Source organism: Nicotiana sylvestris, chromosome 7 (assembly GCF_000393655.2).
Source record: "Nicotiana sylvestris chromosome 7, ASM39365v2, whole genome shotgun sequence".
NCBI classification, from domain to species: domain Eukaryota; kingdom Viridiplantae; phylum Streptophyta; class Magnoliopsida; order Solanales; family Solanaceae; genus Nicotiana; species Nicotiana sylvestris.
In genome coordinates, this window is record NC_091063.1 from 82,314,665 (window position 1) to 82,326,626 (window position 11,962).

General features: G+C 37.2%; 1 protein-coding gene across 2 annotated transcripts; it reads left to right on the top strand.

The window, feature by feature from the left end:
* The first annotated feature begins 398 nt into the window (after positions 1–398).
* On the top strand, positions 399–11,146 carry LOC104233293 (uncharacterized). Of its 2 annotated transcripts, none has more exons than XM_070150788.1 (8): positions 399–522; positions 662–1,072; positions 1,772–2,141; positions 2,652–4,066; positions 4,864–4,977; positions 7,276–7,430; positions 7,867–7,978; positions 10,899–11,146. In XM_070150788.1, the coding sequence occupies exons 1-7, from the start codon at positions 499–501 to the stop codon at positions 7,913–7,915; spliced, it is 2,538 nt and encodes an 845-aa protein (XP_070006889.1). In that variant the 5' UTR covers positions 399–498; the 3' UTR covers positions 7,916–7,978; positions 10,899–11,146. The 2 variants fall into 2 exon arrangements, with proteins under 2 accessions (XP_070006889.1, XP_009784977.1); XM_009786675.2 differs by having other exon boundaries at positions 2,655–4,066.
* Positions 11,147–11,962: the final 816 nt, after the last annotated feature.

Genomic DNA, 11,962 nt, shown 5'->3' on the forward strand with positions numbered 1-11,962 from the left:
ACGAGCACACTTTACTTATAGATAATAAACACTCACTTTTATGGTAATTTAATTGAAATGTATTGAGGTTATTCAATATTATCTTATTTTTTCACATTATTTTAGTTTTTTTTCATGAACACAAAATATTTATTTCACGTATAAATGCGTTGTTCACAAATAATAATGTTGAAGGACTATATTGGCATTACGTACAAATGCGTTGTTCATTACGTGCAATCATACATAATTAAGAGTAACAATTATAATGATCCTATTTTTGCTAATAATCCTATGATTTATTGTTTTTAACATAATAAATTATTGGATATTACATTTCACTCTCCTGGCTATGATTTGAGTTTTTTTTTTTAAAATTTTGAAAATAAGGAGGATTGGGCCAAACCGGTGCGTCATTCATTCGTAATATACAAAACCCGGGCTTCTCTCTCTAAAGTCTAAAGCGCAAAAACGCAGGTTTTTCAGCTGCGAGATTTTGATACATTTACAACGAATTACATGACTCAATTACCCGCCGATAAGGTATATTTTTAACTCATCCTACTTATTAATCCCCCATTTTTTCAAATTTCTTTAACTCTCTACTCTCCCCCTTCTCTCTAGGGTTTCTGATTCTCTCCTCTTTCCTTTCCATGGCTTCTTACTTCTCTCTTTCTCGCAGTTCTCACGTTCTAATTCTTTCCCTATGGATTCAACGGCTGAGATTGAATCCGATCGGAAAAGGTCAGCGGATGATCGAGGATTCGAAATCCCGGTTTCTAAGAAGGCGCGGCGGGGAATGATGATGATTAGGAATGTGAAGGAAGTAGCTGAGATGGTGCTTGTACTCTCTGCTTTAGGGAGGATGAGGGGAGGTAGGGGTCCTACTGCTGCTGAGAAGGAGATGGTGGCAGAGGCCAGGGACAGATTGGCTGAGCTGTGCTTGAAATTTGGGCCCAAGGATGTGTTTCCGAGTGATGCTTTTGGTGGTGTTATTGAGGATCTTGGGCTTAATAAGCTGAAGGAACAGAGTTTAGGAATTTGGCCTCCCAAAATGTCTATTGCTGAGAAGCTACTCCTTGCCAAAAGAAAGGTATAAAAGGTTACGTTTGCTTTCCACTTGCAATTTGAGTCATGACACTATAAAAAAGAATGATATATTTATTACATACGCCGGATTTAGCCAGTGGCTGAACTATTTCTGGTAAAAAAGGGTTCAATTCAATCTCCTTCGCCAGATAATTGTACTGCGTTATTGGTAAAACGACATTTTTTTTGTATATATAACTTGTTGAATCCCCTTAAATAAAGAAAACTTTTAGTGTTGTGTTTTCTGAATTCCCTTGTTAGAATTTTGGTTCGTCCACTGATTTGGCCATTTAGTTTGGCTAGCATTGTTTGTTTGTTTGAGGGTGATTGTCGTATGGGAAAGATTGTATTAGCCATTTAGCGTGGCTTGCATTGTTTGTTTGTTTGAGGGTGATTGTCTTATGAGACAGATTCTAAAAGAACTTATAGCTCATGTTTGGTCACCCGAAAAGATTATAATTGAAGCTTGGAGGTCTTTAGCATTTGAGTTTTGAAGGATAATTGTTAGATCAAGTGGATGTAAATTTTTTCTGGTTAATTTGTTTCCCTTCGTCTGTAAAATGTACCCAGCTAGGAGTATTGGATCTGACGAGGAGCAAGTTTACTGCTTCTAGATAACCAAATGAAGTCAAGTTAGCCTGTTGAGTTGCCTCTTGTATGTCTAACCCAGTTCCATTTTTATCTTTTTCCTTTCTGCTTTTAGATGGAAAAGACACAGGAATTTTCTCTACCCTTTGCCAGCTATTCATCTCAAAGGTCTCAAACTGCAGTGGGTACAGCAGCTGAAAGCCATAATGCATCACACACTAAGATGTTTCCTCAACCAAGTCAAACGGTAAATTCATCAGGAAGCTTCCAACCTGCTTCATCTTTGGGACATGGAACTCCTGTAAGTTCTGCATCTTTACCCTATCAGCTGCCTACCAGTGAGGTCAGGCCTTCAATCTCCGGTGGAGTGGTCTCTGGTAATCTTGTAAGGGATTATTCTTCACCAGCACCTCCCGGAGTTGGAAGACCACATTTCCGAATGGATGGACGACCAAGTGGATCTTCCCATACTTTGCAAGTTCAAGGTAACAAATATGTGTTCATCTAAAACGTCCAAGGTTCTTTACGATCCTAGTTTGTTAAGTGATTCCTTCAATGCGGAGCTTTACCGACTTGTCGAGAAAAAGGGGGAAGTTGTCCAAATGACGTGTAGGTTAGAAATGGACGATAGCTTGTGTAGATTGTACAATTGCTTCACTTTAACATCTTCTAGCTTCAAATAAGTAAGAAAGAGTGTTGGGTGAATTATTAGGTTGAACATGCTTAATTATCAGCAAGGTTATCATCTAGGTTCAGAGTTCTCCTTTGAGTACCATTCTGTTAGAAGCTTAGGTGATCCTTCGTTCTACTCTAACTAATCTACGTGTTCGCCTGTTCTTTTCAATAATACATATACAGACCTAGTTTTCTGGTCATGCAACATGGGAGTTGGCTTTGCCAGCATTTTGTCTTCACTCTTCATGAATGTTTTCCTTTGAATTTTTAACTTCTATTGGCTTTTCATTCTGAACCCTCTGAAGCTTATTGGTATGTAGCAGCTACTGGCAATCATTCAACTGTCAAAACTCCAACTTGGTCGGTGCAACCTCCATCAGTTTCCTCAGTAAAACTTGGGGCAGATAACAAGGCGACGCCACATGCATCTATTGAAGTTGAGGGAGGTGCTGAGGTTAGGTCAACGACGGTACCACAAACACTATCTAGGCGATTTATTACTCAGAGCACAACTGGAAATGTACCAAGCGTATACCCTCATTTACAAGGCGCAAGCACTATTCAGGCTCCTCCTTCGAGCAATACTCATTCTGAGATTGGCAAGCTTGTTCAGAAGTTTTTACAACCCCTGCTTCCTGAGCGGCTTGCATGGACTGCACCATCCCGTGATTACATGAATAAGACTTTGACTTGCCAAATGTGCAGGTCAACAGCAAATGAGGTTGACAATGTACTTATCTGTGATGCTTGTGAAAAAGGCTATCACTTAAAATGTCTTCAAACAACAAGTCAAAAAAGTATTCCTAGAGGGGAATGGCATTGTGGAAAGTGCTTGGCGATAACCAATGGCAAGCCTCTGCCCCCTAAATATGGTCGTGTGATGCGGAACATCCATGCCTCTAAAATGCCTACAATTGCAGCTGGGGTTCAATCATCTCCAGATAGAAAAGGCTTTGGTCCGAAAGAGAAGGCTAGTCAGTTGAACATTATGGGGAATGGATATGTTACATTGCAGAATTCCACTACCATTGGTATAACGAATAATCTTAACCATCTACCATCTGGGCCAAAGATGGAAAATGACAAAAGAATAGGGGGAGCTGATTATATGTCCATTAAAGGAAATATGGAGAGTAAAGTTTCTTCCGCAACCTATTCAACTAATTTGACTTCTGGCAACTGTTCCAATAATTTGTCAGTATCTTCCGGTGATAACTGTCTCTCTCCTTCTCCTCACCCATTGGTTCATAGATCTTTTGAAGAGAAGGTGGTTGAAGTGAAAACTCTGCCTCCTACAAAATTTGAAACAGTTTCCAAGTCATGTGATCTCTCACAACCCTTCAATCACCTAGAGGCCAATGACCTTGCACGACTAGAAAATACTATAGAGATACCTTCCCAGCAGTTTCCTGGTAGTCAGTCCATGGTCAGTGATTCCAAGGAATCTAGTGCTAGAGCAAGTTTAGCTAATAGTTCAAGTGATGAATGTAAACGAGAAGATCAAGGTGTTGGACGGACAAATCTTGACGAAACTCCTATTGCCAGTGATGGCGATGCTGAATGTAGCTCTACATCGGATCTCTTTCATACCGTTGATTGGATCGGCAATGTGCTTCAAGTTGCAGACGAGAAACATTATTACCAATCTTGTCAGCATAATGGGTTCATATACAATGTTCAGGAATATGCTCTTATTCGGTTTGAGGATGAGAGATTGATTCCTTCAAAGCTTGTGGTAAGGATTTGAGTTCATTAAATTTTAACCAATTTCCCCATAAAAAAGTTATTGTTTGCAATATTATGGACTTTTCAAGTAAAAATGTACTGAGCATTGCTGTTACTATCTTTGAAGGGGAGCCTTGGTGCAACGCCAATGCTGCCACATGTGACTAGGAGGTCATGGGTTTAAGCCGTGGACACAACCTCTTGTAGAAATGTAAGGTAAGGTTGTGTGCAATAGACCCATTATGGTCCGGCCATTCCCCAAACCCACTCATGACGGAAGCTTAGTTCACCGGGATACCCTTTATTATTGTTCCTATCTCTGCATTTAATGGAGTTAGCACTGCTCCAAATTCTGTATGGATTAGGTTCACCAATGAGACTGTAACCTGTGGCATCTGAAGCCACCTCATGGAACTTTGTCATTGATTTGTGCACGTTAATTTATTGAATGCAAGTTTTCCCATTTTTGCCTCCAAGTTGGCGTAGTGCCTTTGAACATACACAATTTTACAGACATACATGCATACACAAATGATACCTTGCCTATGTATATATGCACGTGATTGGTGGTGTCAATCTGGGATCTTCTTTCCTAAAGTTAAAATGTTTGGACCAGCTATGATTCTTGCAATACTGTTTTCCCAGTGAGCAATGGAGGGAACGTTTTACTCCTTGCTATAAAATGGATGTCTATGGCAGTACTTGCTTACAAATTCACTTCTTTGGTATTCTTGCTAGCATATACACACTCTCTTTTCATATGTATCCTTGATGTTCACATGGAAAAACCTTTTCCACTCCTTTCAGGCTATGTGGGAGGATATAAAAGCAGGAAAGAAATGGGTTACTGTCAATCGGTGTTACTTCCCAAGGGACTTGCCACAGGGCGTTGGCCGCCCATGTAGCTTGGAAAGCAATGAGGTAAATAACTTATGCTGTAGGCTGCTCTCATAGCTTCCATTGATCTTATTTTTTTGAAAAAGGATAAAGCCAAGTGCCGATTCGTTTTTATGATCCGAAAGAAGAATTGGAAGATGAGTTAGGCCAATTTGTTGGGACTTATTTGCTTTTGGGGCCATAAAGGGTGTTTTCTTCTTTTGGTCAATTTTTGAAGTGGGTATATTTGCCATGGCTTTGTTTTCTTTTCTCGTTTGTATCTTTATTTTGGCCCTTAAAAAGGGTTGCTCTTGAGTAAGGGTTGCATTTACCTTGATAAAAAGCGGAAATTTCTAATTGCCCTCCAGATTTCAAATTTCTTAGACCAATATTTTCCAGGATTCAAGAATGTTTTTACTCCTGCTTTATGTGTTTCTTATATGGAACAAATATGATAACACCAATTAAAATATAATATCTGTGTTTTGTAGACCTCCATTATAAGTATCAAGGAGCCGGATTTGCTTTTGTGTTAATTTAGGTGTCTCCCGTCATCCATCTCCCTTCCAATGGAGAATTTAGGTGTCTCCCGTCTGTACTACTCATTGCTTACATAAAAGTATTTTCTGCCTGTTTTTGGTCCCAAGTGATGGAGGAGAATGAGTTTTGAGTACTTGGATCTTTGACGTGCTGTTTCTGTGTCTGGTATGAAGGAAAACATTTTCTGGAAAATGTTTTCCAATTTTTCCATGCTTGGTTAGATCAAATGTTTTGGAAAATATTTTTCTCATGAACTCATACATATACATATATATTTTCTACTTGCTAACCAAACGCTAAAAAATATTTTCCGGAACACTTTTTCACTCATCAACCAAAACTGGGAAAATAAGTGATAAAATTACTCATTTTCCAGCAAAACATTTTCAAGGAAAATATTTTTCAAGGAAAACACTTTCTTCCATACCAAATACACCCTCAGTCAATTTATCTAGCATATGTGGTTTGTAGATCTCCATTATCTATAGCAAGGAGGCGACTTGATTTTGTGTAATTAAGGTCTCTCCCTTCTTCCATCTCAAAAAGGTCCTCCCATCTTCCATCTCCCTCCCAGTGGGAAATCTGCACCCCTTCTCCCCGGGTATCACTTTGCTGCGTCTTGCCTCCCTATAGGTGCCTTCGGAAGGTGGGGAGTGAAAATCAGTGAACATTTCTGCACTACCTAACTTATATAAAAAAGTTTTGCACTACCTGTTTTGAACCCAAGTGATGGAGGAGAATGAGATTTGTGTACTTGGTTTGTGGACCTACTGTGTCAGTCAATTTGGAGAATTTTTACAAACTTATAATGCTTGGTAGTATTTTTTTCTGAGAAGGAAAGAAAGGGAATCAGTAATGCTCGATAGTATTTAAATTAGTTAATTAAAGACTTGGGGATTTCTATGGCATGAGCTTCGGATTCCAAATTAATCTCTTTTCAGTTAAAGTTTTATTTTTCGATGCTGAGAAATATATTTGACATTTCTATTTGGGTATTGTCATCTAGGAAAGTGAGTTAATCTCATTTAGGGTCCAAATTGATATTTCTAACCTATCCTTGTGCTTTATAGATTTTTTCCTATCAGGAATCTAGTGTTGTAAGTGGCAATGCTAAGATGCTAAAGTACTCGAGCTTTTGGGTTCTATTATTTGGGAAAGTGAGTTAATCTCATAGAATAAAGCTTAGTACACTCCTCGTTCCATTTTATATGACGTGTTTGATTGGATAGTTAGCTTAAAATTTGATTTGAATTATATTTATTAGTGTGTGGAAGAAAATAATGAGGTAGTGGTTGAAAAGTTAGTTTGGGGGAAAAAGTCCCATCAAATCTTTAAAATTTGAATACGTAAATGAATTTGATATCTTGAATGTTATGAACTTTTTATCAAGAAATGTATCTGTGAGGTTTAGCACATTCCAAAACGTCATATAGACAGTATATATCGTTCTTCCTTATTGGTGAAGTTGCAACTTGGGTTAGATTGAAGTTATTTCGTTTGAAGCTATAATCCTCACCTGGTGGATTACTTTTATGTTTGTCATTCCATAAAAGAAAAAAGTTAGTCCTTTATTTCATGTTACACTATTTAAAGCAGCTGTTTAATTGGTAGCAGAGGATCTTCCATGAGATTCCAATTAATTTGTTGATAGAGCTATAAGATCTTGTGGAAAATGGATTGCGTATTTGCTTACCCACTCCGCAAAAAAAAAAGCTATCTATTTTTCTACTTCAGCATGTAGCGATAGAGTTGCATGCTATAAGATAATAAGATTCCTTTACATCATTGCTTTTTCTTCCACAGGTTTATTTGTCTAATTGTAGTAGCACTGTGATGGCTGGCCAGATAGAAGGTCCATGCGAAGTACTTCCTTCGAGCAAGTTTAATGAAGAAAGAGAGAAGGTATCTCGCCTAGAAACAAGGTCTAATGGTGGATTACGGCCTCTCTACATATGCAAGTATGTTGATTAGATCTGCTTTTGCACCTTTTGTTGGTTGATATGGAGCAATTCATTGGATAGTGCATGAATAGATGATTCTCCTTTTTGTTTTTACTTTGATCTGGCATGAGTCACTGTACGTTGTTTAGTCTAAATGGAGCATGAGCAAACTTAACTCTGTTTCATGGTTTCACTTGGTGATGGGTCAGTAAAAATTCATATTCAATGCTGATTAATGGTGATGCAGAAGAGATCCCCTTAAAACGCTGGAACATGATTATGTAGTTCAAGGAACTTACTTTTATCATCTTGTGACTTGTGTACAATTGATTAGCTAAATGCAGAGACAAATTGGGGATCCCAGATTCCACACTAATAGCTCTAAATTTCAGTTTACGTTGCTGATTTCCCCCCCGTTTTTGGTAAGTAACTTAATCAAAATTTATTGATGCAGATGGATTTATGATGAATCGAAAGGGCTATTCCGTGACATTTCCTGGTGATTTAGGGTCAGATGGCAATCTTCTGTATGTTGCCACTGTTTCTTGGCTCTTCTCTCTGATTAGGTACAGATCCATTTCTGGTTTCCAAGCTCTTTTAATCTGTTCAGAATGTTAGTAGTGTGTCATTATCCCCCTTCTGCTTCCCTGCAACCTCCTTTTATTGGGTGCTTGTGTGGGCTCCATGACAGGTTAAACCTCACTGCCATTTTGTTTTATCAAGTAATAAAGCTCAATGCCATTTCTGAATTTGAAGTTTGGTTTCTGCCTCAATTTAAACATACATCATTCCTTTTGTGTGACAAAAAATAAGGAACTTCAAATAATAGGAAACTACCTCCATACAATGAAGAAGGCTTATTTTGGATACTTGTGTCTTCTCCATTCATATTCAATGAAAACAAAAATGATCTCTACCTGACTATATTGTTTTTTGCTTTTCATATTTAATTTATTCCAACTAGGTGTTATTTTCATCTATCTTTCACTCAGTCACTTGTTTCAGCTGTAACAATCTTTTCTCTTTCACTTATAAGGTAGTATTAGTTATTTGCTTCCATTTTAGTGTCGTACATATGAACTTTTATGTTACTCTTTCCCAGAGTTTGTGTCTTGTCTCATTTACTGGAGGTCAAGTGATCAATCGTTATTTATTGAAAAAGAGAAAAGTGATAAGTTGCTGCAGTTAAATGTGATTAATTTGTTCCTCATCCAAAAAGAATATGATTAATTTGTTTTGACTAGAAACTGCAGAAAATACTGGATGCTGCAACTTCTTTCACACTTAAATAACGGAAAATGGCCAAATTTACCCTTCAACTATTCGACATAGACCATGTTTACCCTCCGTTAAATTTTGGTACCAATCAAGTCGTTGCCATCTAAATTTTAGACCACTTCTACCCCGTAAAACTAACGGATTCCACATCCTATACATAAACCCACATAAATAATATTTCTTTTGTTGAGTTCGACAACCAGGTGGAAACATAAAAATCCCACCCCACCCTTCTTCCCTCCCCCACCCTACTTTTCTTTCTTCTCCACCCCATGTTTCCCTTGTCACTCTTCTGCCATGAAAGACTCAAAAAGCTTCCACAAATATTGGCAAGAAAAATTTGGAGAAAAATCTACAAACATCATGAAGCAAAAATGAAAGAATAAAAAAGCTTCCAGAAACATGAGCGAGTAACATTTGGAAAGAAATTAGGAATCTGCAAACCTCAGAAAACAAAAAGCCAAAAAACGAATCAGAGCCCAATTTTCTTAATTGACAAACTGGTTTTGTGGAAAAAAAGAAATTGGCTGCCGAAAACTTGTCGAAAAACTTCTCTGGTGTCCTCCATGGATTTCGGTAAAGATCCTTCATTTTTATCTAAGCCCAATTTTCTTAATCAACAACTTAATTGGTGTTTTTCACTCCTTGGTTTTTGGAATTTGATTCATAACAGTGCATTTTGGATCAATTTTTATATGATGATATTTTGGCTTTTGCTGAAAAGTAAGTCTTGAAATGGGTCTTTCAGGAAAGAGAGGGTTGAGGAAGGAGGAGAACGAAGAAAGAGAAAGAGATAGAGAAAAAAGAAAGAAAAGGATAATAAAAGGGCACACAACTAATTAAGTGTAATTAGTATAGTATAACTCTTTCTTGTTTTTTATTTTATTTTCGTCTTTCTGAGCCGAGGGTCTATCGGAAACAGTCTCTCTGCCCCTATCGGGGCAGGGGTAAGGTCTGCGTACACATTACCCTCCCCAGACCCCACTATGTGGAATTTTACTGGATAGTTGTTGTTGTTGTAGTAGTATAGTATAGCACTCAATTCTGTGGGTTAATCGGTTAGCTGGGTTGGTTAATGTGTTAGTTGGGTCGGGTTAAATAGGTTAGTGGGTTTTTCTTCCCACCTAGACAGCTTATGTAGACAGCTGTTAGTTTTAGGGCAATTGTGGTCCAAAATTAGACGGCAAAGACTTAATTGATTTCAAAATTTAACGGAAAGTAAAACTGGTATATTTCGAATAGTTGAAGGGTGTTTTTAGCCCTTTTCCGTTTAAATAGAGCATAAATCTAATCAATGAGTGGAGTCCAAGATACTCACTTTTGGATTGACAGATCATGTTATTCTAATTGAGTACGTTTAAACCGAGATAGTCAATTATCTTGGAGAATTTGAACTACTTGTGCTATAAAAGTGGCTCTCATCGCTGTTACCTTCCCCAAAAAAGTGGCTCCCATCTAGCTTTTCTAATAAAAAAAATATCGGAAGTATCTTGAAGGCTGTCCTTGTAAAAAGAAAGTGTTTTGAGGATTGTACTTAGTTTTTTCCCCTTTTGGGTGTAAGTGATTCGTTTATAGGACATCATAAAAGGAAATTAAAGGCGTTGTTGGGAACGAGGGAGTGCTGTAAGCGTGCTGAACTCCTCTGGCTGAAAGCTTTCCACGAACTTGCTCTAACCTCCATTAACCTGTCAGTTATCGGGCCTCTTTAATGTCCTGTGAAGCTATCATCATGGTTGATGGTCCAAACTTGAGCCTCCCATTGCTAAAAAAATTGCATAAACTGAAATTGTGTGCAAGGTGCTAAACCTGGGAAAGAAGAGGGAAATGAGGGAACAACATGAAGAAATCTTTTTTCCCTGAAAAGTAAAGCTCTTAGGGCTCGTTTGGTACGAGGGATAAGGAATAATTAATCATGCGACTAAATTTAAGAAGAGTTTATCCCATGTTTGGTTGGTAGAAAACTGTGGTATAATTAATCCCGGGATTAGTTATTTCGAGATTGTAGTTTTTTTTTATTCCGGAAAGATGGAATAACTAATCCCGGGATAACTAATCTCGGGATAATTAATCCTGGGATAACTTCTTTCTAACCAAGCGACCCCTTAGTCATTACATAAGCTATTGTAAAGATATTTTTCTTATAGTAGTTCAGTCTCCTTGTGTTTGTTTATGACTTTGACTTGCATCTTATTCTCTCCGAACATGCAGCTTATTGAAGCACTGGCCCCTCGAGCATTCTGGAGGAAGTCTCTGATGGTTTACACTTTACAACAGGTAGCTTTTGTCCTTTTTTTCTCCCTCAAGTTATAGTCATTGAAGAGGCTGCAAGCAAGTCTAGATTTGATCTATGATAACAGCCACCCCAAGAGAGCAATAGTTTGTATATTGTTGGTTCAGAAAATTATGGAATAAAAGTTACCTTGCTTTTCGGCCTTTGCTTGGCATTCTTCTTCTCAGTTGTCTGTCTCTGCATTTTCCTACCCGAATGCATTCGTTGCTAAATAGATTTCTTCTTCTCAACACGTCCGGAGGAAATTGTTAGTTGGCCTCAAGGTAGTTGCTTTCCTGCACTTTTGAGTTATTATCCCTGACTAAGACCATCTCCAATCCTAACACCAAATTTCACACTAAAATGATGGCAACATCAAATTTACTCCAACCATTACACCATTTTTTACACCAAAAAAATAATATTTCTTCCCTCTCTTCTATATTATATTATTATCTTCTATCTAAATTTTATTTTTTATTTCCTTCAAACAAATACTATCTTTTTTTCTTTTTTCCATATTCATTATATATAATTCATATTCACCACTTATTACAAAATTATTTTAAAGGATAAATCAACTAAAAGTGAAATCATTGATATAAATATAATATATACAAAATTAATATATCAAAAAAATAGGATATAAAATTAAAATTATAAAGATCTTAATATAAAAATTAATTATATACACAATATATGATAAATTAAAAGTCCATAAAATAAAAAAGATGAATAAAATAATAATAAATCAAATTTGATGTGATGAATAGTGTTGCACCAAATTTGGTGCAAAACTATTCATCCACTATAATGGTGCAAGATTTGGTGTTTCATTGGAGCAAAAAAACACCAAATTTTACACTAAATTTGGATTTGGTGCAAAATGCCTAAGGTAATTCCTTTCAACGTGGGGATGCAATCTGCTCAATATAAGTAGCGAGCATTTTGACTGAGCTGTTCGATTCTTTTTTGTTTGAGCTGAAATGTTGAGGATGATATT